Source organism: Lichenostomus cassidix, chromosome 6 (genome assembly GCF_008360975.1).
Source record: "Lichenostomus cassidix isolate B80296 chromosome 6, HeHo_3.0, whole genome shotgun sequence".
Taxonomy (NCBI): Eukaryota; Metazoa; Chordata; class Aves; order Passeriformes; family Meliphagidae; genus Lichenostomus; species Lichenostomus cassidix.
Genome location: NC_139487.1, coordinates 32,728,495 through 32,755,007, shown reverse-complemented (window position 1 = coordinate 32,755,007; position 26,513 = coordinate 32,728,495). Strand labels below are relative to the sequence as shown.

The following is a 26,513-nucleotide window of genomic DNA, read 5'->3' as shown; positions in this document are numbered from 1 at the left end:
CCCACTGGTCCAGTCTCCAATGGCCCACAGACACCCACGATGCCCCACGGACCCCTCCCAGATGCCTATGGACAGTCCCCAGTGCCCCACAGACCCCCACGCTGCCCCACGCCACCCCCGCAGATGCCCCGTGACCCCTCCCCAAAACCCCACGGACCCTCCAGGTGCCCCGTGGGCAGTTCCCAATGCCCCGTGGCCCCTCCCCACGGACCCGCCCATGATGCCACGTGGCCCCTCCCTAACGCCCCACGGACCCTCCAGGTGCCCCCCGATTGCCCTGCCCTGCCCAGCGAGCCACGGACACGCCCCGATGTCCCGTGGACCCTCCAGGTGCCCCTGTGAAGCCTCCTCAATGCCCCTCGGACCCCCGTGATGCCCCGGGGGCAATCCCCACTCACCCGTGGACAGTCCCCGTTTCCCTACAGACACCCCCGATGACCGTGGACCCTCCTCAGCGTGCCATGGACCCCCTCCGGTGCCCCGTGGGCTCTCCCCAAACCCCACGGACCGCCGTGATGCCCCTGGTCAGTCCCCAACACCCCACGCCCCCCGCCTCGATGACCCGTGGTCAGTCCCCAGTGTTCCACGGACCCTTGTGATATCCCCTGGAGAGTCTCCAGTGCCCCACGGACCCCTGTGATATCTCCTGGACAGTCCCCAGTACGGTCCCCAGTACGGACGGTCCCCACCACGGACCCCCGTGACGCCCATGCCCCTCACCCCATTCCACGTGGACAGTCCCCGGTGCCCCACGGACCCCCGTGATGCCCCACGCCCCCCACCGCATTCCCTGTGGGCAGCCCCAATGCCCCACGCCCCCCCACACCCCGTGTCCCCCCGGCGCACTGCCCCACATCATCCCCCCGTTCCCCCCGCCGTGGGCGGCCCGTCCCGCCGCGCCCCGCCCCGTCCCGTCCGCGGGAGTGGGTGAGTCACGGCGGGCGGGGGCTGCCGGCGGCGCGGCGAGCGGGGGCACGGCGGGACCTCCGAGCCATGGCCCCGCCGCTCCTCCTGCCGCTGCCGCTGCCGCTGCTGCCGCTCCTGATGCTGCTGCCGCCGGTACGAGGTGAGCGGGGGGTCCCGGAGGGGCGTGCAGGGAGTTTGGGGGGCGTGCGGCAGGACCCCGGCGCGGGGCAGGGATGGAGGCAGCGGGATGCAGGCACCGCGGGATGGGGATGCTTTCGCCCCGCGGCTCTGGCGGGGAAGTCCCGGGATCCCGGGGGCACCTATATCCTCGCCGCCCGAGGGGGAGGGTGATGGACAAGGGGCGCCAGGGGCCAGGTTCGCTCCCGCGGGATGCTCCCGGTGCCTCCCGGCCCCGCCGGCCAGTGCGGGCACCTCGGGAAGGCGAGCGGAGGGTCACCGCCGGTGGCCTGCGGCTAGCCGAGGGTCCCCCGTCACTCAGCCGCTGAGGTCGCCCGTGACTCATTTGGCTCCCAGCCGTGGGGGAGGACCGCGGGCACCCCAAGACCGCGCACCCAGTCCCGTCCGAACCCGGCGCTTGGGGCTCTCGGGAAAAGCAAAGGGTTTATGGCAGAAATTCTCCGTTCCGACATCCAAGGAAGGCTGGGAGGGGGCTGAGCCACCCAGGCACCAGCCGCTCTCCCAAACAGCCCCCACAGCCGCCAGACGCCGAGTCACACGCGGTAGCATCACCGCGGGGAGCTCGAAAACCTCCCTCTGTATTGCTGCACCAGGGGCTCGGGGGTTTCCAGCCCCAAAGGGATTTGGTCGCTCACAGGTGATGCTGAGCGCTCTGTGGTCGCCGGGCTCGGGGGCTGCAGTTCCCTGGAGCCCGTCGGGGAGTTTTGTTCCCAGCACCTATTTCAGGACTTGCTCCTCGGGCTCATCCCTGCACCTTCATGCTGGCTGCTCCCGTTGCCCCCTGGCTTCACACCCGAGGGAGCTCCATGAAGCTGTGTCGGACGGGGAGGGGAAGGTTTAGGGTGGCTATCAGGGAAAGGTTCTTCCCCCAGAGGGTGCTGGCACTGCCCAGGCTCCCCAGGGAATGGGCACAGCCTGAAGCTGCCAGAGCTCCAGGAGCGTTTGGACAGCACTGCCAGGGATGCACAGAGGGGGATTGTTGGGGTGTCTGTGCAGAGTCAGGAGTGGGTCCTTGTGGGTCCTTGATCCTTGTGGGTCCCTTCCAACTCGGGATATTCCATGGCTCGGTTGTTCCTGGGCATCTGTCTCAAAGCCCCTTGGCTTTTCCCAGGCACCGCTGCCAGGCTGGAGGAGAAGCTCCCCCACGTCGAGAGGTACGAGACGGTGCTGCCGCGGGAGCTGCCAGTGTCCCGGGGGAAGAGGGACCTCTCTGCACCTCCGGTGAGTCACAGCTCGGCACTGCCGCCCTCACTGCTTTCCAGGGAATCGGCAGGGATCTTGTCCCGCCACTGGGCTCAGAGCAGGACTCATTTGTCCCTTGCCCCACAACTGTGCCGGACCCCCTCAAGCCCTGCACCAAAAGAATGACATGCCCCCCATTTCTTTGCATTGCTTCCATCCCTGAGTAGTTGATCAGATAACAGTTGATCAGATCGGGGCTGTTTCCGGGCTGTTTTAGGTCTAATTAGGACCTGCAGACAGCGGGGTGCACTCTTGGAGACAGGGGCTGCTTTCTCCAGTGCTTTCTTTGGAGACGTGACCCAGCAGTGGCACCTCTTGCAGCCTTGCAGTGATCTTGTGACATCTGGTCTTTCCTTAAGGAGGGGTTTGCGAAGCCTCGTGGAGCTGTAAGCACTTTTCTTGCTGTGTTTGCTGAAGTTGGGGTTTTTTTTGTCCTTTGGGACGGAGAAATAAGAATCAGAAAGTTGCAGAAATCCACATGAAAGCAAGCCAGTGCTGTTTTTCTTGGGAAACCTGGCAATTTGGGGGAAGGAGTGGGGTTTGAGTCAGGAGTTTGGAGTGCTTGATGTTGACGTCCGTAGGATGCCTTGACCTCAAAGATACTTTCCCCGTTGCCTTACAGTGAAATTCAGCCAATTTTTTTTTATTCCTTTCTATTTCCTATTCCAACCCAAAAAGTGCCTATTTTAGCGCCTGGAGGGGCTGGGGACACGTATTCCCTAGTGCCATACAGCACGTTCCTCTGTGATTCAAACCCTTCCTGATAAGCTAGCTTCAAAAACACTCCCCGAAAGCATCTGTTTTCCCTGCTCTAGAAACCTAAACTTGTCCACGAGATAAACATTCCCCAGGCTATTTAGAGACGCCATCTGTGCCGGGTGTGCGCCGGGCGGCTCTGCACCGATCCCCCCGGAAAGGGGAGCTCACCCACCCCGGGATCCCTCTGGAGAAGACATCTGCCTTGAGCTGTGCGCTTTGGGACTGCCACGGGGCTGTCTGATGGGTGGCACCTGGATTTGGTCTTGCGCTGGGTGGTCCTTGGACATCCCAAGACTGCCTTGTTGAGGCTAGGAAGTCTGCGGCTTTCCAAGCCCTTTTTTTCACTCTTGGTGAGGTTAGGTTCGCTCTCCTGGTCATTTGGGTGGGGAAGAGATTCTCAGCAAGGTTTGACCACCACCAAGCCCCTCTGAGACAGAGATGGGTGTTTTCCATGCTGGCTCCCCCTGTAGCTGGGATGGGCATGAGCCACCAGGAGCTGGTTCTGGGGTCAGGGTGAGTGGGACACGTGGGATCAGTCCAGCAGAGCCAGGGGAGAATTGAAGCAGACATCCAAACCTTCATCCCTGCAGACAGGGCAGAGCCCTGGGTCCTGCAGCATGGAATCTCCTGGACACCACCCTTCCCACCAGCACAGCAGGGAGAGTGGCAGACCTGGGTTGTTCATGGAAAGGGATCTGGAAAAGGGAGCCCCACTCCTCCTGCGAGGCCTGTTGCCTCTTCCCACCCAGGGAAGGAACACCCTGTGCTGGGGTGGGATGGGACATCCCATCCCCATCCTCTGCAAGCTCCCTGCATCTCTCATTGAGACCAGCTGGAAGAAATGCCTCCTCTCCATGCGCTGTGCTTGCGGCTGTGCTGTGCTGGCTCAGCATGGCCACGGGGCTTCTCCCAAAGCCTTCCCATCTGGAGCCCTTGCACAGCCCATGCTAATGAGGAAGGGGGTGATTCAGAGAAGCTTTATCAGGACTTTTTATTTTAAACTTGCCCTGCGGTCGTCTCCAAGAGACGCTCTCTGACCCACCACCCCCCTCCAAGTGCTTTCTTGCCATTCCTTAAGACCTCTTCTGGCCTCGGGGTTGCCAAGAATAACAAAGGATGGCTTTGTTGGCGGACACGGGTCGGGACGGGCGGGAGACGCTGTTCATAAGAGAAGAATTTTCCAGGGACCCGCGAGCACACTGGCACGCCGGCCTGGAACTGCAAACCAGGGAGAATCGGGGGCAGCTGAGTGACAGGCAAACCCTCTCACCTGGCCCCGCTGGCGCTGAGTCAGCAGGGCTTTCCGCTCAGCCTGGCTCCTTCCCGGGTGCAGATCATCCCCTTGGGAATGCTGAGCCATGGTATGACAGCAGGTGCTGTCATCCTTCCCGGGGAGAGGCAGCACAGCTCATCCCTGAGGAATGCTGGCCCCGTGGGAAAGGTTTGCTCTGCCTTTGGCTCAGCTCTCTCCACACCTGGATTCTGCAAGGGCTGAGGATGTGCCCTCAGGAGAGGTGGATGTGTCCTCAGGAGATGACTCAGGTCCCTTGTGCCAAGGGCACAGCCTGACACGGGACCAGGACTGTCAGTCTCTCCCAGTGACCCCAGTGGGACGGGGCCTCTGGAGGTGGAGATCACAAGACATCCCAGAGGGAAACGCTTTTCCTGTAGGAACATCTCCATCCTGAGAGTTCAGGGCTCAGCTGGCAGAGTCACAGCTACCCTGACTTCCTCCCACCAGCAAAGGGGATCTGGGACACAGTGATGCTAAAATCTGCTCTGAGAGGCTGAGGAGAGCCAAGGGAAGGTTGTTCCCTAAATGTGATGTGGCGTGTCAGATCAGTCAGAGAGGAGGAAGTCTCTGCTGATAAGAGCCATAGGGATCTTTGTGGTTCAGCCAGTGAGTAAGTGCTGAACTCAGATCCCAAAAAAGGAGCTCTGTGACTTGATGAGTAGCAAACCTCAGTCCCTGGCACAGCCATCTGCAGCCATGTGTCAGACACGGGAAACCAGACTTTGCTGACTCGGTCTCCTTGCGGGTGACCTGTTCTTCATCTCAGGATGTGCTGGGGATTTGCGTTATTGCCCACATGCCTTCTTCCTTCTCTTCTTATTTCCTGTGTCTTTGCTGGATGCCTGCAGGGTGAGCAGCAGGCTCCTGGTCCCACAGCTGGGCACACGCAGACCCTGTCCCCTTTCTGGGCAGGACAGAGGCCAAGGGGCCTCTCTGGGGCAGCTCTCGCTCCTGCTGATGGTGGGTCTCTGATGGCACCTCTCTTCCATGCAGAGCAACTACCCAGACCACGTCCTGTATAGTGTCCATGCTGAAGGCAGGGAATACCTCCTGTGGCTGGAGAAGAACAGGTGAGTGCAGGTGGGCACGTGGGGTGGCTTTTTGGAGTGGGGTTTGCATCCCACCCTTGCAGTGAGCATCCCTTCTCCAGGGTCTGGTGTCATCGCATCGGTGATCCAAGCCTCAGCTTGGATAAAGTGCCAGAGCACTTTATTCCCTCCTTGCCAAGCCCACCTGGGGAGGCTGCAGTCCCCACAAGCTCTCCCCCAAAGCAAGGTTGCTGCTGACACCCCTTGCCCACCCTGCAGGGCCCTGCTAGGGCAGCACTACACTGAGACGCACTACTCGGCCGATGGCTCGGAGATCACGGAGAAGCCAGACACCCAGGTAGGGGCTGGCTGCGGGGGGAGCAGCTCTCCCACCCCCGTGGGGTCTCACCACACTGGAGCAGCGCCCACACCTCTGCTCTCTCTCTTGGCAGGACCACTGCTTCTACCAGGGCCGTGTGCGGGGACACCCGGGCTCAGCAGCAAGCGTCAGCACCTGCAGCGGGCTCAGGTAGGATCCCGGCTCCCTGCAGCACTGATCCTGGCTGGGGGACAGCAGGGATTTTGGGCTCACTGGGGGACAGCAGCCAGCCTCGGCACATGCCATGGTGAGCTGGAGTGACTGAGCCCCGGTGACCCAGAGTGACTGAGCTCTGGCCGTGCTGATGGAGTGAGAGCTCAGCTTTCCCCTGCGGAAGGGAAGGTGACATCCCTCTTCCTGCTGGAGCTGATGACCCTGGCTGGGTGCCCGGCAGGAAAGCAGCACAGCACTTTTGGGGGGCTGACTCATGGCAATGGGGTGAGAGTGGAGCCTTGACACCACAAGCAGGAGTGCCCTCGCTGGATCCATCTTGAGTGGCTCAGTCACTGAACCCCAGGACATTCCCGCTGCCCAAAGCAGCAGATCCTCCCTGTGCTGTGGGTACCATGCTATAGTTTGCCCCCTCTCAGCCCAGCAGCCAGTTTGGCAGCTGTATTTTTATAGAATCCCAGAATCCCAGAATGGTTTGGGCTGGAAGGGACATTAAAGCTCATTAAGTCCCACCCCATGCCATGGGCAGGGACACCTTCCACTATCCCAGGTTGCTCCAACTTGGCCTTGAACTCTTCCAGGGATAGGGCAAATATCACAGGCACTTTCAGGCGTGTGTGTAGGGTCTGTCCATGCCTGTCTGTCTCCCCAACCTGACACCTGCCCTCTCTCTCTCTTCAGTGGGTTTTTCCAGGTGAATGAGACCACCTTCCTGCTGGAGCCGCTAGAGGGGTCTGTGGCAGGCCGGCACGCAGTGTACAGAGCTGCTCACCTGCGGGGGAAACGCGGCACCTGCCGGGAGCCCAGGGCCACCCTGGAGTACGACCACGAGCCCAAAATCCCTGCAGCCATGAAGCTCTATCGCTGGGTAGGGATGGCCTTGCTGCTCCTTCCTGAGCCAGGATCCTGTGGAGTCCCGGGGAGGAGTGGGGGCGTTCTGTGTCCCTTGGAGATGCTCCTCTCCCATGAGTTGTTGGTTGGGTGCCCCAATGCAGGTGGCTACTGGTGGGAACAGGTCCTTGGATCCTGTCCATTAGCAGGAACATCCTCCCACCCTATGAGCTATGTGATGCCTGCAGAGCCTGGTGTGTTATCCCAGTACCAGGTTCGGGTTTTGCAGCATACAAGCTGGAAGAAGTCTGAAACCCAGCAAAGCAACATCACAAAACCTGCTAACCTTGGAAGATCCTCCAGGATCCAACACGTCCCATGGGAGGGTCAGCTGCCTGGCTTGGCAAGCTGCAAGCTGAACCCCAATTTCCTCTTCCCTTCCAGAAATCAGGTCCTGTACACAAAGGTCCCCGGTACGTGGAGCTGGTCCTGGTCGCAGACAACCAAGAGGTAAAGTGGGGCAAACTGGTGCCTGTGGGTTCACTATCATGCCCTGCAGGGAGGATCTCAAAGCCACCCTGGAAAACTCTCTGTGTCCTTCCCATAGTTCAGGAAGCACAAGGACCTGCGCACCGTGCAGAACCGCATGAAGGAAATCGTGAATCATGTGGACAAGGTGAGCCCAGGGCTCTGGACCTGCCCTTCCAGCTCCACGTGTCCTGTGGCACCAGCGTGGACACAGGGGTAGTGGAGAGGTTGCTGTGGGTGGGGTGGTGGAGCTGGAGCCATCCTTAGGCCCTCAGGTGGCTGCTGCAGGGTGACCACTGCAGGGTGACCACGATGGCGTAAGCAGGGTGGACATCATGAGTGGCCCAGCCCTGTCCATAAGGGAAGGGAAATTTTGTGCTGTAACTCCAGGGAGCACATCCCATGGCTGCTCTCAGGCTGGAGGGGCTGCTAACAAGGGCAGGGATGCACCGGAGCATGGTGGGTTTCCTGATTCCTTCAGCCTCACTTGCTGGCTGGCAGCATGGGAGCAGCATCCCAGCCTTCACCAGCCAAGAGAGAGCCCAGAGGTCCGGGGAGAAAACCTGTCTACAGGGTCACCCCAACGTGTGTTATCTATTGAGGGTGACAGAGCTGATATTGCACAGTGAGGAGCATCCTGGGCTTGGCTGCAGTTCCCCAGCAGAGGCAGCTGGGACCTCCCAGTTCCAAGCCCAATTCCAAGCTCTCTCTCTGGGCTGTGTCCCAGCTCTACCAGCCCCTTCGCCTGCGGGTGGCATTGATCGGCCTGGAGGTGTGGAACCACAGGGACAAAATCACGGTCAGCCCCAACCCGGAGGTGACTCTGGACAACTTCCTGCACTGGCGGGAGTCGGAGCTGCTGCGGAAGAAGCCGCACGACAACGCCCAGCTGATCACGTAAGGACAGGAAGGCCACTGCCTCGCCACCCTCCCAGCCCTGCTGCTGCCCGGGGCACGTGGCCACCAGGGCATCTCAATCCCACAGGGGCGTCGACTTCCACGGCAACACCGTGGGGCTGGCCAAGAAGCTGGTGATGTGCACCAGGGACTCGGGAGGCATTAACCAGGTGGGTCCTGTGGTCTGCCCTCCCTGCACTGCATCTTCCGGAGCCTCTCCCTCCTCCACTGGACCCCAGCTTTCCCCCTCTGCAGCCTTAGGGCTGGATTGGGTCCCTGGCATCTCCACCCCTTGAGTGACTGACGCCAGAGAAGTGTGAGGGCTGTGGTACCCAGCTGAGCCCATGTGGTACCTCTGGTACACTTGAAGAGTCTCCCAGGGAAGCTCCATGGACAGTGCAAATGGGATTTTAGAAGGCTCTCAGGTGGCTGGGACTGACTATGCTCCTCATCCCTCCCCTGGTCTGTGGGGAAGGGTGCAGGGATGATCTGCTGTGGGACCTGTGGCCTCTTAGGCCCACCACAAAGCATCATTTTTTGGAGCAGGCACTTTGTCTAAGCTCACTGACAGCCCTGAGAGCCCATTCTGGGGCTTCAGGGGCCATGGGACCACATCCAGCTTGTGATTTCCCTTACCTGAGCAAGGCAGTGTGAGGGGACACATTGCAGAGCCCCCCTGGCCCCATGCAGAAGCTGTGGTGAAACCACAGGGGCATTTAATGCACGTTGTGCTCCTTGTCCCACAGGATCACAGCACAAACCCCATCGGTGCAGCATCCACCATGGCTCACGAGATGGGGCACAACCTGGGCATGTCTCACGATGAAGATGTTGCTGGCTGCCGCTGCCCTGTCTCCAAAGCTGATGGGGGATGTGTCATGGCAGGCAGTGTTGGGTGAGTGAGGGAGACAGGGGGACATCCCTGGGCAGCAAATACGTCAAGGTGTCCTCTGGCTGTATCCTGATGGGGTGAAACCCATGAGATGGTCAGGTCTGGGTGGACATGCACTCCACCCCTCTCCACTGCAGGTGCCTCTGAGCCTGTCAGTGTCCATCCAGCTTCCCCCTGGGCTTTCTGCTCATGGCTGCCTGGTTTTGTGCCCCTGCAGGCTGGTTTACCCCAAGCTGTTCAGCCGCTGCAGCGAGCAGGACATGTGGCAGTTCCTGGGGGACCCGCGGACCAGCTGCCTGCTGAACGCCCCCCGGGCGGATGAGCTGTACGGCGGGCCGGTGTGCGGGAACCAGTTCGTGGAGCGGGGAGAGCAGTGTGACTGCGGCACGCCGGAGGTAGGGATGCTCTTCTCTCCAAAAGGCTGGGAATGAGGGTGGGCAGCAGGGACCTGAGATCTGCCCCTCAGACTCTTCCCTTGTGCTCCTGAGGCTTCTGCCGAAAAATAACTCGCTGAGGATATTAATGTGTGCCCTCCTTCATGGCTGGCTGGGATTTTAGCTTAGGAAAGATGGACATCCCCTCTGACGTGTCCTCTAAAGAGGTGACCCAGGAGGGGACATAGGGGCATGTTGTTCTTTCAAGAGCTGTGCTCAGCTGTTCGTCATCCCTACCAGCCTGTCACAGGGGGGAATTGAGACAAACAGCCAGACCATGCTTCTGGGATAAATCCCTGGTCACAGCCCTGTGCTGGGACATGAAGGAATGCTCCGCTTGTGCAGGGAGCACAGAAACCCTCATGTTTTCTCCTTCCTGGAGATGTGCAAAGGGGCCAAGGTCAGGCTCTATCCTCTGAAAAAATCCCTTCTGGTCCTTTGCTTTGCTGTGGGCAATGAAGGTAAAGAGGCAGTAGGAATGGTCCCCACCTGGGATGTTGTTGTGGTTTTGCCCCGTGGTTCAGCCCATGGCAGCTACGCTGCTCTGGGCACTTGGTGACATGGCAACCTGGTCCCCAGAAAGGAAGGAGGGAAAGGATCCTTCAGGGGGCTTCCGGGAGGGCTTCAGTCCATCCCTGTCTTGCAGGAGTGCTCGGACCGCTGCTGCAATGCCACCACGTGCCAGCTGAGAGCGGGAGCCGAGTGCGCCCGAGGGGAATGCTGCCAGGATTGCAAGGTACTGCCGTCCACGGGGGGCCAGCTCGGCAGGTACTTTAGCAGGGGAAGAGCCAGTCCGGGCTCTGGAGGTGTCTCCGTGCTGTTCAGTAGCTCAGACAGTAGCAGTGTCTGGATCCACGAGGTGCGGGGAGACGTTTCCCAGACCAGGGTGTTGCTGTGCTGTGGTGCCTGGAGATGTGAGAGCCCGCAGGCAGTGCTGACATCCCATTTTCCGTGCAGGTGAAGGCTGCAGGTGCGCTCTGCCGGGCCAGCAAGAACGACTGCGACCTTGCCGAGCACTGCAGCGGCCTCAGCGCCGAGTGCCCGGAGGATGTTTTCCAGGAGAACGGCATCTCCTGCCAGCACGGCAAAGGATACTGCTACAACGGGGCCTGCCCCTCGCACGGCGAGCAGTGCCGGGCGCTCTGGGGTGCAGGTAGGGCCCCATCCCTGCCCGCCCTCCTGCCCCACCTGCTGCGGGATGTGCCCGGAGCCAGGCTGTGGTCCCTTCCAGCATCCCGCTGATCCTAAAGCGCGGCCCCCGGTGCCGTCGTGCCCCGTGTGACCCTTTCCGTGTGTCCCGCAGAGGCGCAGGTGGCTCCTGACGTCTGCTTCAAGCACAACAGCGAGCAGCACGTTCACCTGCACTGCCTCACCGAGTACGGGAAGCAGCCCTGCAGCCCCAAGTAAGGAGGGGAGGATGCGGGGGGATGTCCCAGCCCGGCCGAGCCCCTCCCGCTGGCGCTCACGGCGGCGTGTCCCGCAGGGATGTGAAGTGCGGCACGCTGCTGTGCCTGAGCGACAAGACCCAGCCCATCCTCGGCAGCGGCTACTACTCCTTCGGCTACTACTTCGGCCGCTTCAAGTGCAAGGCGGTGATCGCGGGCAGCGACGCGGGCGAGGCGGCCGAGCTGCGGCTGGTGCCCACCGGGGCCAAGTGCGGGGAGGAGATGGTGAGAGCCGCGCCGGGGCCGGGCCGGGCCGGGGGCTGGTGAGCGCCTGCCCCGGGCAGCCTCAGAGCCCCCTGCCGCCCCCAGGTCTGCTACGCCGGGCGCTGCCAGAACCTCCTGGTCTACGGCGACAAGAACTGCTCGGCCAAGTGCAACAACCACGGGGTAGGCGGGGGGATCGTCCCCTCCCGGAGCTGCCGCGGGCCCCGGCGGCACGGCCACCACCCTGACGCTCTCCCCTCTCATGCCAGGTGTGCAACCACAGGCGGGAATGTCACTGCGACCCCGGCTGGGCAGCGCCCTACTGCGAGCAGGAGATTTCAGGGATAGCCACAGGTACGGTCCCCTCATCCCGACGCGTGTCGCGAGGAGGGAGCCCGGGGACGGGGTGGCACCGGCCGGTGGGTGCTGCTCCATCCCCCAGCGCCGGGCTCGCTTCCCACAGGGAGCAGCAGCGTGGCGCTGGCGGCCGCGCTGGCCGTGCTGGCCCTGGCCGGCGTCCTGCTGGGCAGCGGCGTGGTGCTCCTCAGAGCCAGGGCGGCGCGGCGCTCCCACAAAGGGTAATTCCCCTCTCCGCCGTCCCGCCGCTCGGGCTGCGCTCCAGGGGTGCCCGGCGCAGCCCCACACGGTCCCTGTGTCCCACAGCAGCTCCAGCGGGACTGCCGCAGGCCTCGCCAACCCGCTGTTCCAGGAGGGCGGCCGGGCGCGGCCTGGCCGCCGCCAGCTCTCCGGCCGGGACATCGGCCAGCCCAGCCTGGTCAGCAGCACGGCGGCCCCGCGGCCAGCCCGGGCGCACAGCCCCGTGCTCCCCCTGCGGCCATCGGCTCCCGGCCCCCAGGTGACACCTCGGTCTCCTCCGGGATGGCCCCCCCAGGTAAGCACCCCTCCCAGGTGGCCCCCAGCCCGACCCGCGCGGGTGGCCTTGGCTGGTGGCTTGGGGTCCCTTGCTCTGCTCCCTGCCCCGCTCCGGGCCCCTCCTCGGTGCCCAGGTGAGGCAGTCGGGTCTCTTCTCCCACCAGGAGAAGCCGAAGCCGCCCAGCAAACCTCTCCCAGCACTGAAGAGCAAAGTGCCGAGCCACGGCGAGGGGCCGCCGGGACCGACCCTCCCACCGACACCCTTCCAGCGGTGTCCCCCCCCAAAGGTGGCCCTGAAGCCACCCCCAGCCAGGAGGTGACCAAGGATGCTCCGTCTGCCACCGCGGCCGGCCCAGGAGTGGCACAGCTGGCTGGGTGGCACAGCTGGGGAGCCATGGTCTCACTTCCACCCTTACTTGAATTGCTGGCCGGACCCTCGGCCCCTGCCCGGGGGGACACCAAAGTTTACAGATCCTCGAGTTGTGCCTTATTGGACTCGGCAGCCTCATGGCTGTCCCAGGGGGAGCTGTCAGCCGGGCCTTCCCAAGGAAACCGGGAGTGGGGACAGTGCCAGCTCCGGTTTGGAGGAGTGCCCCACATTGGCCCGGGCTCTCCTGCGCCCTGGGAGCTGCTGCCTTCTCTCCCGACGTCCTGAATGTGTTCTGCTCCTCCTGCCCTTCCCTGCTGGGGCTGCGGAGAGGAGCTCCTGGCACCATGGGGCAGGAAGAGCGCTGCTCTGTGGGGACTGTACCCCAGGAACACCACCTGGCTGGGGACATCACACGGAGGGATATCACCAGGGGCTGTGGCAGGTCCGAGCTGGGCTTGGCCTCCCCACGGGCTTTTATCTCTGAAGTTACTCCTGGAGTTACTGTTCAAAAGGGAATCCCCCGGGAGCCTTTTTACTGCAGCCATTTATTTATGACCCTTATGTGACCATTTTGAGCCACCTGCTGTAAAACCAGGCCTCCCATTTTTTACATTATTTAGGTTCAAGGCTTTTATACTAATAAAGACTGAAGGCAGAGGTGTCATGGTGTCTGGGCAGGCTGGGAGCTGTGCAGGGATCAGGGAAGGTGGAGAAGGATTGGAGCTGAGTTCCCCAATCCAGTGCCAGAGCAACAGGAGTCAAACTGCAGCACATTTTGCCAGCCACACAGAGTCAAGGCTGCCCCAGGGGCTGCAGGATGCTGCAGGGATTCCCCTCATGCTCAGCACCATCCTGTCCATGGCCTGCTTTAAGCACAAGCTGCTCCTGGGGCTCCCCAGGTGGCACTACCTGCAGCTGGGGACATCGACATCATGCAGTGCCACTGCAGGGTGAAAGAGGGGTCCCCCACTTGGTGTGCCACCAGTGACACCAGCCCTCAGACACATAAAACCATCCAAAAAAATGGTAACAAAATAATTTTATTCTGCTTTATCAAAAGAACTTAACACTGTGAATGTAAACCTGACTGTATGTATCGTGTTTCCTTAAGGAGATGCAGATCCAGGGGCAGACCCCTTTAGTCACAGGCCCACGCAGGCTGTGGGAGCAGAGAGAAAAGCCAGTTCAATCCCAAAATCCTGGCTGCAGCCATGTCCCTGCTCACAGCTGGGGCTCAGAGGGCAGGGCAGCACAGCCCACCCCACACCAGGGTGCCAAAGCCGTGGCCATCCCCTCCTGCACACACGGGGGCTGCTGCAGCGGCGGCTGGGGAAGCAGGGAGGGGTGGAGGAGGCTTCTGCAGAAGGCACTGAGCATCACACATGCTGCTGCAGGACCTGGGACCACAGGAGCATCCCTGGGGTCCCTCAGGCCACACGGGGAGGTGGCTGATGCATACAGAGGGACATTGAGCCAGTGACACCACTTAAGGCAAAGCCATGCACCCACCCAGACTGCGCAGGGAGGCATAACAAGGCTCAGATCAAAAGGGAAGCAGCTCTTCCTGCGCTGGCCTGGAAGGTTTTCTTTCTCCCTGCATGGACATCTTACTCTGATCACTGCAGGAGAGGTGTGAACTGCCTGGTTATTGCTCCCAGCAGCTCCCCTCATGCCCTTGTCACTTCCAGGCTGGCAGAACCTACCCTGTCCACACATTTCTGATGCCCAGTGTCCAACCCCAGTAACACATGAAGACAATCATGGAGACTACATCCCTGCCAGCATTCCCTCCAGCAGTGCTTCTAGTCTACAAAGCCTGCCCTCATCCCAAAATCCAACCAAAGCAGGTGCTGCTGGGGTGAGGAGAGGCCTCGTCTGTGCCAAGGGCCTGCTGCAACACTGAGGAGATGGCATAGCAGAGATGAGACTCCACTGCTTCCTCAAAGCCCATCCCACAGGAGAAAGGGAACCCTGCAAGCCAAACAGCATTTCCAGAAGACATTTGAAACACCAGAAAATACACTGTCACCTCCTCTCTGCCCTGGTCCCTGGCTCCTGCCATGGCTGGGCTGGAACAAGAGCTGGTGTCCTAGAGGAGAACATCAGCTGAGCCTTGGGAGCTTGTAGGCAGATGGAGGACAAGAAAGACCACCTGAAACTGCTGCAAAGCTCCAAAGCTATGTCCTACATCATGCAGAAAGGGCAGGGCCAACACAGCCCTGCTCTGCCCCAGAGATGGAGGAGAGGCTGCGAGGGCAGGAGCTGAGGCAGCAGAAGACAGTGTGTTACCAAACTTCCTTGTGGAGAAACACTGCCATCCCTGAAGTCCAGCCACACAGTGTGGGGATGCAGCACTGCAAAGCCTGAGCCCACACACCTCCTCTGGGGACATCACTAGCACAGGTAAAGCCGTTATGGGTTGAATGGTTCACAGTGGCAGAAGATAAACACATCCCTCGCCCTGCCATGAGGCTGCAGATGGTGCCAGGGACAGATCTGTGCTGATCTGGCCCTCCGAGTGCCTGCAGTGCCACCACCCCTCAGCCCCTCCAAGGGTGGTGTGGCTGCTCAGAGGGGACAGGACAGAAGGGATGCACAGATGACCTGGCTGGCAGAGGAGAGCAGGTCTCTGAACATGCAGCAGGCAGTGCTGGGGTGCTCCCAGCTGGAGAATGGCATTCCAGCTCTTGCCAGGTGCTTCCCCAGCCATCACACCCGGGATTCTCAGAGTATGTGACAAGGAGCAGGTCCTAGAAACAAGCACATCCTCACAGGCAGAGGGGAGGGAGCAGGAAAACAGGAAAGCAGGTTGTCCAAGCAGATTCCCCCCTCCCCGAGCACATCTCTCCCTCACCCTGCTGTGCCACACCAGGAGCAGGGTCAGATATATCACAACACACATGGGGACAGAAGATCCTCCTGCCAGCAAACCTGGCCAGCGATGAAAGGACCAGGGACACACTCCTTGCTGTGGCTCTTCATGGACACATGAGGCAGGTCCCACTTTCTGGAGCAGTGGATTTCACATGGAGGAACAGCAACGCCTCACCTACTTTGCAGCTGAGGTGTCAAACATCTGATCTGCTGCACAGTAGGGTCCTTTCACTCTTCTCTTCCCCTTCACTTTGCCAACACAGCAGAGCAGTGGAAATTCAGCCCACTTTCCCTGGTGAATGACTTACGGAGAGGCTGGGATCTAAGCAAAGATTTGCCAGGCTCTGTTTCCAACCAGCTGCTTCGAGGTGCTCCTGAAATCTGGTTTAGGAGGCAATGAGACTCAGCCACACAGCTGGAACACTGCAGTCAGTCCCAGGCAGCCAGTGCGAGGCTCTTGCTTGGAGAGGGGGGCTGCAGAATCCCTTCAGAGATTGCTTCCTCCAAGTCGTTATCTAGTGCTGCTGTCTACAGAATACTATGGCTATGCAGATCCTACTCCAATAAGCTATTCCACACCAAAGCACTCCTTGCCATGAGCAGGAACACGCTGGCCAAGGAGAGCCCACTCCACTGGAGTCCTTGAGGAGAGCAAGGCGGCATCAGCAGAAACCTTCACCAAGCGAAGCTTCAGCGGTGGGACAAGGGGAACCTCCTCTTCACTCAGCCTCAGCCAGGAGTGCTGGGCGATGACCAATGAGCAGCAACACAGCACTCAAAGCCACATCTTCCTCCAGAGCAATGCCTGCCAAATAACTGCACCTACCCCGGGAGGCTTTCCTGCTGTCTGTCATTTAATATTCCAGTATAGGTATGTTAGTACAGGATTATCCCTCCTTTGGAAGCACCAGTTTAATAGGGGGAGAAACGGAAGAGGCAGAGCCCTTGCAATCTGTTGCTAGAAGAAAATCAACCCAACTGCCACCTATAGAGAAGATGTCCAGGCACGTGCTGCATCTGCCCCACCAGCACAGGGCCACATCCCCGGTCACAGCCGGGCTCACTGCTGAGCTACACTGGGTTCCCTTCTGCCTCCCTCAGCCAGTGCTCTCCTCGCCTCCGAGGGGCCTTTCTCCAGAGGTGTCTGGGGCCTCCTGTGCAGGAAGGCTGGTTTTGTGGGCAGTCCTCAGGTTGGCCTGCTGGAAGGCACAGGAATCCAGGAACACGCCAGGGATGCGGTCGCCGAAGTACAGCTTGCTGTTGGCAGCTATCGCCTGGTACTTCATCAGTTCCAGATACTCAGGAGTCAGCTTCAGCTGCGAAAAACAGAAACCAGAGACTCTAATAGACAACTTTCTAGGCCCTGCATCATTAGACTTCATGTCAGGCAGCTGCTTTCTGGGGTGTGGGCTATTAAATCAAGCATTTTTTCAGTGCTGCCCACCTCAGGCTGATGTGCTGTGTGGAGGAAAAAAGCGAGTGACTAGTTTCCCAGTGCTCACCTTGTTGGAGTCAGCCAGCTTCCGAGCAGTGTAGTACTCTGCATCAGCTTTTGCCTTCTCCCTCGCCAGGAATGCAGCATCTAACACAACAGCAGAGGGTGGACAGGAAAGAATGCATTAGGAAGTGAATGGCCCCACCACACTGAGCACTTGAGCCCTCGTCCTGTGGGGACCAGCTGACCCAGGAGTGCTCATGGCAGCCTGGCTGGCCCTGTACCTGCCCTGGAGAGCTCCAGGCACAGGGCAGCAATGATCCCAGTGCACAACCTCACACCTCTTCAGCACCCTTGATGACTTTTGCAGGTCTGAGGTTCCTCTCCCTGCTGCCACCACCCCCAGCCAGCAGCCAGCCCCAGCAGCGTGGTTACCTTCAATCTCGGAAATCCGCTTCTCCGTTTCCTTCTCCATGATCTTCTGTTGGTAGTGAATCCTGGCCACCTGGGCAGCCTTCTCTGCCTCTGCAATCACAACGGGCTCAGCTAGGAAATTTGCTTCTCAGGGCTTGAGCACCAGCACCCTGACCCCAGCACCCAGCTGCAGGATCTGGTTCCTAGCTCCTCCCCTTCCCAGTGCTCCAAGTACCAGTTACAGGAGGAAAACACAGTGCTGATGCCTGCAGAGCTGACATCCCATTTACAAGTGTGATCCCCCAGGCACAGGGACATGAAGCTCCAAGACCAAGCAGTTCTTCCAGTGGAGTGATTTCCTCCATCCCTGCTGCAGGACAGAGGTGCTCCCTGCTCTGCTGCTGTGGGGTTTTCACTCAGATGTTCAAAAAACTGCTTGTGCAGCCTGCCCGTGCCTCCCCCAGGGAGCTGTCAGTGATGAAGAAAATGTCCTGCCCCAGCCTAGCAGGGAATGCAGGAATGGAGGCTCAGCCTGTGCTGGTGACATTACCAATGAGCGCTTTCTTCCGGTCTGTCTCTGCCTCCTTCTCCACCACCTTCTGCCTCTGGGCTGCGATCAGCAGCTTGGTCTTCTCAGCCTCCCTGCAAGGGGAGAAGCGTTATCCTGGGGAAAGGGAATGGGGAGCAGCTCTGCATCCCAGGAGAGGCCATGGGGACAAAAGGCCAGCCAGCTGCCAGCTTCCTGCTCACAGCCATGGGGACTGGCTCTGCCTGCAGCTGTATGAGCACAAGAGTAAGCCAAAGGGAAGGATTATCCCCCTCCCCACCTGGCACTGGTGAGGCCACTTCTGGATGCAAGTCCAGTCTGAGACCCTCAGGATGAGGAGCAGGGCAGTGTGGACTGGGAGCTGGGCTTGCTCAAAGAAAGGTGAAGGGAGATCCAACAGCATCTCCTTCTGCCCAAAGGCACCCCCGAGAACCTGGAGGATGTGGATTTGCAAACTGCCACATGCAGATGGGGAAAGAGAAAGCTCGTGAGCAAGACATCAACACTGAGCCCTGATTTCAGTATGGAAATGGAGAAACAGAATGCACAAGTGCACCTGGCCAAGCACACACTGCCTGGAGCTCACCTCTCACTCCCTGAGCACCAGGGAAGAGCTTTCCAACAGCATTGTGCCTGTGCAGGACCCTCAAAACTAATTAATGCAATTTTATGTCCAGCTACTCACATTAGCTCGAAGTTTCTTCGGATGGCCTCTGGAATTTTGGGTTTTGTAACACGCACAGCCTGCAAAAGAAGAAGGAGGGAGCACATTTTAAATGAAACACGTGGGCAGGGACACTTTCTACTATTCCAGGTTGCTCCAAGCCCCCTCCAACCTGGCCTTGGACACCCATGACGCAGTCATAGCTTCTATGGATATCTTGTGCCAGGGCCTGCCCACCCTTAGCATAAAATATTCCTCTTTCAGCTCAAAACTGTTGTCCCTTGTCCTGTAACCACAGCCTTTGGCAGAAAGTCTTCCTCCACTTTTTTGAATCTCTCTTTATTGAAAGGCCACAACCCACCTGGATAGTGAGACCTGGTGCCATGACATTGAGGTCTTTCTGCAGGGCCAGCTTCAAGTTCTCATCTATCTGATCTGTGTTTGGAGGACAAAAGAAAGACTATTTAGCTTACCATCTTTTCTCCCACAGCTTGCGTGGCAGAGTGCCAGCTGGCACTGAAGAGCAGGTAACTCTATGGTGTAAGACAAAGATGCTTCCTGAGACCATTCAGTACAATGTTTCCCTTCCTATGCCCCCTGAAAAACATTCCCCAAAGGAGAGTCACATGTTAGTGACTAGGAAAGTTCAGCTACTGCTGAGTTTGTGTTATCTGAACTAAGGGCAAATGGCTTGCAGCATTTCAGCAAGAATGCCCAGAGCCTGTGGTAGAAGTCAATCCCTGCTCAGCACTCAGACTTGGAGTACCTTAATATTAAAATTCTGACAACCTTTTATCCTCCACAAGCCATTTTCCCCTACCCAGCCACTCAAGGAATACAACCTTCTGTTCTATCTTTGGGGCACAGGTTCACCAAGGAGAATATGCCCTGTGCTAATTCCTGAAGCACTGCTACCTCCCTGTGAGAAACCTTCCAGTTCTCACTTGTTAAAGATAGCCAGGAGGAAGCTTGGAAATACAAAAGTGAATTCAGCAACAGAGCAGGGGCCTAAAAGCAGAAATAGAACAAGACAAACCCACTGCCACAGTGAAGGCCACAGGCATCACTGCACACACTGGAGCAGAGTGGCTGTTTTGTGCATCCAGAATAGGTAGAAAAAGACTGAAATCAAATTCCCACATGCAGATCGGGAAAGACAAAGACATCTGAGTCACTAAAGTTAGGGGTGAAGTGACACATGGATCCAAAGGGAGCTGGATTCTAGACTGCAGCTCCAGCACAGGGGCAGTTTGCTCCCAGGGGGCAGCTGTAACATACTCCAGAGCAGAACAGGGAGGTTCCACAACCCTCAGTGGGAGCATCCAGCTGCCATCCACTTACCAAACAGCTCAATGTACACCTCCTGCAGGGTATGGGAGCTGCAGAACTGATTCAGCTCGTGGTGGATTTTGTTGAAGATCAATGTCTTGTCATAGTCTGCAGTGTAGTTCCTCACGATATCGTACACTGGAGAAGGGAGAGAATCACCACAGGTCACCACTGACACGTGGCAGGATGTCAGGGAAGGAATACAGCACTGGCACAGGGGTGGGGGATCTCCAGGCCTGGGGGTTTGCAGGACTTGGGCAGCCCAAGCCATAGCTGCCCTGCCCAGCTGTCAAGGAGAAGCCTGCTGGACACCCACTAGTGCTGCTGGGATTATACAGCTTCAAGGAGCAGTCATGGCAAGATGTACTGCCTGGTCCTGTTTTATCATCTGCATAAACAAACGAGTCAGCAAAGCCTCCAAAGGACCTGCATGCACAGGAGCAGGTACTGCCATGAAGTGAAAACAAGGATCATTCCCACAATTTAAGCCAACCAGATCCTGCATCAAAAGGAGCATGGCCAACAGGTCAAGAGAGGGGATTCTCTCCTGGAGAATCAACCTGGAACCCTGTGCACAGTTCTGCCCCCCCAAGAAGGACAAGGAACTGTTGTTGCAAGTCCAGAGGAGGCATCAATTTGCTGATGGCTCTGGAGCACCTCCCCTGTGGAGCCAGGCTGGGAGAGCTGGGGCTGCTCAGCCTGGAGAGAAGGTTGTGTGGAGACCTCACAGCTCCTTCCAGGGTCTGAAGGGATACAGGGAAGCTGGAGAGGAACCTGGGATCAGTGCTACAGGACTGGGAGCTGTAAGGGTAACACGAAACACAAACAGACAGGAAAGTTTTCCAGACATGGAAAAGGGCAGTCCTGCAAACCAAGGCAGAGCTGCCACAGGAGGAGTGAAGACAGACACAGTTCTGCTTGTTGAATGGGATGGGAAATACCTGCATATGGGGCCAGCTTATTCACAACTTCGATTCGGTCGATGTAGATCATAACCCCACCACTGCAAGGGAAAAGAGAGTTCACCAGTTAGCCCTGCAGCTGCTAACAGGTAACATATTTAAAGCAAAGCCATCTTTGTCCCTCTTTTACTGTATTCTGAGCATTTAGCAATGAGATGGCAGCAAACCCCAGTCCCTCTCTCTGCATAAATCACAAGCATGCTCCAGCAACCCTACAAAGCACTTTCCCTTCCCTTTGTGATTTCCTACTCAACCAGCCAAAGGAAAACATTTCTGAACAGGAATGCAGCTGCAACTATGAGGGAAGCAGAAAGGAAGGCAACAAGGGCAGCAGATGACACCTGCCACAAAATGCAGACACACCTGAGCTCTTCTAGGCAGCAAATACATGTTAAGTAGAAAAAGCACTTAGTTTAATTCACACATTCTTTGACTCCAGCAGGAGCTTGGCAAGGCCCAGCAGAAAGGAAGGAACAAAGCACATAGCAGACTTCAATCCACGTTCCCAACTTCAGTGTCGTGGTGCACATGGCTCTCCAGGAACACCACAAGCACCTCAGCAGGGGGAGACTGCAGGCAATGCTCTCCCCAGGGATGATGTGCTGCCAGACTGGCAGGGAGAAAGGGCAATCAGAGGTCAGGCTTGCCCCAGCCTCTGCTCTTACTGGGGTGGCTTTCAGCAAGTCATGCCCACCCCTGGGTACCTGTAACATCAGAGAAAAGCACAAACTCTACAGTAGAAAAAAAAAAAAACCAAACCCCATAACTTTCAACAGCTCTAAGTCTCTTGAGAGGATAATTTTAAAGCAGAACACTCTTGTGATGTCGTCCTTGGGACAAAGGCATATCACAGACCAGAAGCTTTAGCAGGAACTGTTTAGAGACAGCTCATTCCTGGCAGTGGAACTCCCACATTTCCAAACTCAGTCTCTGTGATGTTTCAACTCAAACACATCCCCCACAACAAACTCCATTTCTTATTTTGCAGATCTTGATCTCTGGCAGCTCAAAGCCAAGTCTGCAGAAAAACAACCTGAACTCACTTGTCTGTGCTCTTTTGGGAAAGGTCTCCCAAGCCCAGCCTGTGCTTGCTCCAAACCTGCTTCATAACAACCATGAGCTAAAAACACTGGTGATGGATGGACCCTGTCTGCTGGAAATTTAGCAATTCACTCTTAATGGAATGTTAAAAAGAAAAGGAGAGTGTCTGCAACACCCTGAATCCTATCAGGACTCATCCACAGCCCTGGATCACCTCCCACACAGGAAAGCTCTGGAATAGCACCTCAGACCAATGAGGACTGTCTGACTCCAACACCACCTTCCACAGCCACCCTGCCACAGATCTCAGCCAGGGTGGGACAATAAGTGAGTTATTATCCACTGTTATTCCATTATTATGACCAGTGTGGTGGAGGATAAATTTTATCAGTCCTGCTGGTCATGCAGTGGCTTAGAGGAAACAAGTGCCACTCAGACCCCAAAGTGTTCAGGGAGAGAGGAATAAGGAGAAATCCACAGGAAGTCTAAAAGGAGGATTAACACATAGACTTTGTGCAATAGGGAGAGGTTTAAGCATAATTAAGTGGCAATGCTGCCTGACCTGACAGGACAGGGAGACAGCATCCAGGGAATGCCACAAGAGATGGACACAGGTGGACAGGAAGACCCTGGAAAGCCTCAGACAATTCAGGATCTAACTCAGGATTTAGAATCTCTATTTAATGTATTCACTTAATGGTGTATGCTTCAGGTATAAATAGGACAGGTAAGGCAATAATTTGGGATGGGACACCCCCACACACACCCAGAAGCTTCCTGATGTTGACAACGATATAGGGAACAGGAATAGAAATATGGTGGAAGAGAAAGCCAGCCTTTAAAGTCTGATGGTTTAATACACAAACACAAAACCTTGAACTGAATAGGATCTATTCTAGTAACAGACTTTGAACTGGGACAGTGACACTCCAGGTGTGATCCATTTGTTATTTATTTAGAAGGTAATGTTTTACTATGGAAATGCAGATGCAAAGCACTGGCATGCAACAGCCACAGACTTTGGATTCCAAATGCAGCAAACTGAAAGGCTCCTGCAGCAACACCTTAAAAATGGACAGGGCTACCAGGACCTTTGGTTTGCAGTGTATTCAATGATTAACTAAGAACTGCTTTCACCACCTGTTTGGTGGTTTAAAGCCCATTTTTACTGCCTGTACCTTCCCAACCACCCGTGTTGCACAACTGAAGCCCACAATGCTGAAATTCAAGGGGAACTTGATCTTTAGCTCTTAAACCACAGAAGCACAGAATGGTTGAGGCTGGCAGGGACCTTTTGCTTGGCCTAAAGACTGTTTATCTCACCCCAAAGGGACTCTTGACAAGGCCCTGGAGTGACAGAACAAGGGGGAATGGGTTCAGACTGAGAGAAGGGAAATTTAGGTGAGATATATGGAAGAAATTCTTGGCTGTGAGGGTGGGCAGGCCCTGGCACAGGGTGCCCAGAGAAGCTGTGGCTGCCCCATGATCCCTGGCAGTGTCCAAGGCCAGGTTGGATGGGGCTTGGAGCAGCCTGGGACAGTGAAAGGTGTCCCTGCCCATGGCAGGGGGTGGAATGAGATGAGCTGTAAGGTCCTTTCCAACCCAAATCATTCTGTGATTCTGTGACAGCTGCAACACTGAACATTATTTACAGATACTCCTGAGAAAGCTTTGATGCCTAAAACTAAAACCATGTGACCTTTATGTTAATATTTACGCCCAAGTGATGTCTGATGCTGAATAACTCCAAGGAAGTTAATATGGGCTAATCAAAATTAACTGTTTCATTAATGTTGCCACCAACATTCACCTTTTAATTTCAATGTGGTCACTGTGTGTCAGCACTCCAGTCACACTGATCCATTTTTTTCAAACACACATTTTTTGAGGACCCTACACCTACAGACAAGGAGAATCACCAGGGCTTTTTTATCCTGAAGAGTCATCACTTTAACTTGTGGATGAACCAACACAACAGGATCTGTAACCCAAGTCAGCCAGCACTCTCCTCCTGCTTGTTACAACTAAGCAGGTCTGTGCTGACAGACGAATCAGCCTAATTATGAAACAGGAATTTCATTTGGAAATGAACTCCTTCCCATCAGGAGCATTCCCATTCACTGGTTACTTGTGCCCACTGCTAGGGTCAGCACTTGTATCAGCCACAAGACTCAGAGTAGAAATAACCAGCCTGAGGACAGAGCAAAGCACAGGCAATGGGGTGTCAGAGTAATTGAGGGGAGAAACCCAGAAAAATTTGAGATAAAGCCACAATAAATGCAAATACCCTCTGAACAGCAACTCCAGCAAGAGCCAGAGCATTTCCTCCTGTTCTGTTACAGTGGGATGTGTGTCCATTTGGGATTAATTCTATGGTAGATGCCTTTATTTCCCAGCCCCTGTGTCCCAGCACTGCAAATGACCCCACAGAGTGCATCTGGAAGACATACAAAAGGAAGCCATACCTTGTCCCACAAGGCACATTCTTCACTTCATCAGTCTGCAGCGTGGTCTGCAACACAAACACAGCCAGTGCTCACAAACTGCTCCCTTCTCTGGGGAGGTCCTGCTGTGCCCAGGCTCCCAGAGTAGGAACATGGAGCCAAAATGTACCCCCTGCCTCCCTAGTGATGCCTGCAGGTGTGGGCAGAGGGCAAAGCTTCTCCTCACCATTTGGGAGATGCACAGAGAGCTGTGCCCACTTCCCTACTCTTGGCACACTCAGGAATGTGACAGTGACAGCCACAAACAGGGACTGTCCTCCCTGAGCAGGACACCTCCAGTCCCAGCAACTCACACATGTGCTGGGGAGAGCCTGCCAGAAGGAACAGCCCAGCTGCTCCCTGGGCCTCGCTCCAAAGGCAGGAGGAACACGGGGATTCCGAGGAGCTGCTGCTCTGACTGCCCATCCCAGAGCCCCTCAGCACACAGCAGGGCCTCCCTCCCCACAGCTGCTCCCCCTCAGCCCCTCCCGAGGGCAGAGGGCACTGACCTGCACGGATTTGAAGGTGGTGATGAAGGGCAGCATGATGTGGTAGCCAGGGCCGCTGGGGCTGCTCAGCAACGCACCACCCCTGCAGGGAGAGAGGGAAGCAGGGAAAGGCTCAGGAAGGTGTGAAACAGCAGGGGCTGGCTTGGAGGGCAAGCAGGGACAGCTCCAGCTGCCAGGGGTCACCGTGGCACTGAGAATTGCATCAGTGCCCTACATTTGCCAGCAATTTCCCAACAGAAGGGCTGAGTGCACCTGATCTTTGCCTGCTGCAACTCTGCTGGAGGCTGGTGAGCCATTAACCCTTGGAAAAGGCAGCTATTGCTAAACCCTCCCAGCGTTGCAACACTGCACAGAGCTGAGAGAACGCAGATTTTCCTCTCTAAATAGTTCGCTGGTAACCATGGCAAAATCCAGCCGTGGATTTCGGCACAGCCCCTCACCCAAAGCACAAAGGAAAATCCCCCAGGCTCTCGTGCTTGTAATTAAAGGGAAATAGCCCTCGGTGGTGACTGGGAAGTCAGGGAAAACATTCCAAAGCACCAACACAGGGGGAGCTCCGGGTGGGTAACAGTTTGGGACAAGGGTGATGGCTCTTGCTCCAACAGGGAGAGATCAACAGATGTGAGAAAAGATGCAGCAAGAGCTTTGGTCCTCCAAGGTCTGAAAACCAGTTTGTGAAAAGTGAAGGGAGGAAAAGCAGCTGAGGATTCAGAGAGACACAGACACACAAGGGTTCAGCATCGGGCCAGGGTGTCTGGGACTCAGCAGCACGGGTGGAAGGAGCAGAAACAACAGAGGCTGCCCACCCAGGGGGAAAGAACCGGAGGGAAGTGCAGGATAGAGCAATCCCTGGGGCCAGGGATGAACCCCGGCTCCGGGAAGGCTCCCGGGAGAGCCGTACCTGTAGTACACGGCCAGGTGTCCCTCCTCGACCCTGTGGATGGCGGAGTACAGCAGGAAGACGAGCAGCCCGCTGGCAGCCGCGGCCGCGGCCCCCGCCTGGGCCATGGCCATGCTCGCATCCCCTCCGGGCCCCGGGGGCTCCGCGGGCCCTGCCCTGCCACAGCAACACCGTCAGAGCGGGCGGGACCGGCCGGCACCTCCCCGGCCAGCGGCACGGGCCAGCAGCGGGACACGGCCGGGACAAGGACAGGCACCGCCCTCCCCGCGCTCGGCCGCGCCGGAGGGACATCCCGCCCCGCCCCGCCCCGGACCGCCCCGGCCCGGACCACCCCGTCCCCGCGGGACCCGCACCGCCACTGCCCGGCCCGCTCCTGTCCTGTCCTGTCCCTCTGCCGCACCTGGCCCTAGCGTGTCCCTGTGCCCGTGCGCCCCGTCCCGCACCTGCCCCTATCCCCACTCCGCCCTGTCCCGTCCCTATCCCTATCCCAACCCCTATCCCGTCTCTGTCCCCACGCCCACGCCGTCCCTGCCCCGCGCCTAGCTCTATCCCGTATCTGCCCCATCCCGTACCTGTCCCAGTCGCTACGCCGTACCTGTCCCCTCTCAGTGCCGTACCTATCCCTACCCTGCACCTGTCCCCGATCCCTGTCCCCTATCCCTGTCCCCGATCCCCTATCCCGATCCCCTATCCCTGTCCCTGTCCCGTACCTGTCCCGTTCCCCACGTGCTGCCCAGGCCGCGCTCACACCTCCTCCGCGCACGCGCACCAGCGCGAGGCACCATGGGCGCGCCACGTCGGCGCGAGGTGATGACGTCACGGCCGCATACAGCCTCCCCCCGTTGCTAGGCAACGGCGTGCTGGGGCTGGCGGCGCGGCAGGGAGCAGGCCGCAGTACCCGAG

The 26,513-nt window shown here is 57.7% G+C and overlaps 2 protein-coding genes across 4 annotated transcripts; one reads left to right on the top strand and one right to left on the bottom strand.

Annotated features, from left to right (window-relative positions):
• Positions 1 to 931: 931 nt before the first annotated feature.
• On the top strand, positions 932 to 13,108 carry ADAM8 (ADAM metallopeptidase domain 8). 3 transcript variants are annotated; one of them, XM_085064421.1, is made up of 21 exons: positions 932 to 1,066; positions 2,216 to 2,325; positions 5,393 to 5,469; positions 5,707 to 5,785; positions 5,880 to 5,956; positions 6,659 to 6,845; positions 7,253 to 7,318; positions 7,416 to 7,484; positions 8,064 to 8,233; positions 8,322 to 8,403; positions 8,980 to 9,128; positions 9,343 to 9,520; positions 10,206 to 10,295; positions 10,517 to 10,712; positions 10,863 to 10,962; positions 11,043 to 11,229; positions 11,314 to 11,391; positions 11,478 to 11,562; positions 11,672 to 11,786; positions 11,875 to 12,100; positions 12,246 to 13,108. In XM_085064421.1, exons 1-21 carry the CDS (start codon positions 994 to 996, stop codon positions 12,399 to 12,401), a joined length of 2,550 nt encoding a protein of 849 aa, XP_084920547.1. In that variant the 5' UTR covers positions 932 to 993; the 3' UTR covers positions 12,402 to 13,108. The 3 variants fall into 3 exon arrangements, with proteins under 3 accessions (XP_084920547.1, XP_084920546.1, XP_084920548.1); XM_085064420.1 differs by having other exon boundaries at positions 11,872 to 12,100; XM_085064422.1 differs by lacking the exons at positions 932 to 1,066; positions 2,216 to 2,325; positions 5,393 to 5,469; ... (1 more) ...; positions 5,880 to 5,956; positions 6,659 to 6,845 and having other exon boundaries at positions 6,860 to 7,318; positions 7,421 to 7,484; positions 11,872 to 12,100.
• A 365-nt stretch (positions 13,109 to 13,473) lies between these two features.
• Positions 13,474 to 26,450, bottom strand: ERLIN1 (ER lipid raft associated 1). Its single transcript, XM_085064436.1, has 12 exons — positions 26,321 to 26,450; positions 25,611 to 25,766; positions 24,710 to 24,791; positions 24,183 to 24,229; positions 20,656 to 20,717; positions 19,727 to 19,852; positions 18,747 to 18,820; positions 18,407 to 18,465; positions 17,725 to 17,816; positions 17,196 to 17,285; positions 16,828 to 16,907; positions 13,474 to 16,641 (listed from the first exon to the last, which is right to left on the bottom strand). Exons 2-12 carry the CDS (start codon positions 25,721 to 25,723, stop codon positions 16,423 to 16,425), a joined length of 1,044 nt encoding a protein of 347 aa, XP_084920562.1. The 5' UTR covers positions 25,724 to 25,766; positions 26,321 to 26,450; the 3' UTR covers positions 13,474 to 16,422.
• Between the last annotated feature and the right edge of the window lie 63 nt (positions 26,451 to 26,513).

What these genes read in the sequence shown, in the direction of transcription:
- ERLIN1 (XM_085064436.1), bottom strand. Translation starts at nt 25,723, where the DNA reads ATGGCCATGGCCCAGGCGGGGGCCGCGGCCGCGGCTGCCAGCGGGCTG. An exon ending in CACCAGGTCTCACTATCCAG is followed by an intron (nt 18,466 to 18,746) that starts GTGGGTTGTGGC and finishes CTTCTTTTGCAG; the next exon opens with GCTGTGCGTGTTACAAAACC. An exon ending in GCGGATTTCCGAGATTGAAG is followed by an intron (nt 16,908 to 17,195) that starts GTAACCACGCTG and finishes CTGTTGTGTTAG; the next exon opens with ATGCTGCATTCCTGGCGAGG.
- ADAM8 (XM_085064420.1), top strand. Translation starts at nt 994, where the DNA reads ATGGCCCCGCCGCTCCTCCTGCCGCTGCCGCTGCCGCTGCTGCCGCTC. An exon ending in TGGTCGCAGACAACCAAGAG is followed by an intron (nt 7,319 to 7,415) that starts GTAAAGTGGGGC and finishes TCCTTCCCATAG; the next exon opens with TTCAGGAAGCACAAGGACCT. An exon ending in TCGTGAATCATGTGGACAAG is followed by an intron (nt 7,485 to 8,063) that starts GTGAGCCCAGGG and finishes GCTGTGTCCCAG; the next exon opens with CTCTACCAGCCCCTTCGCCT.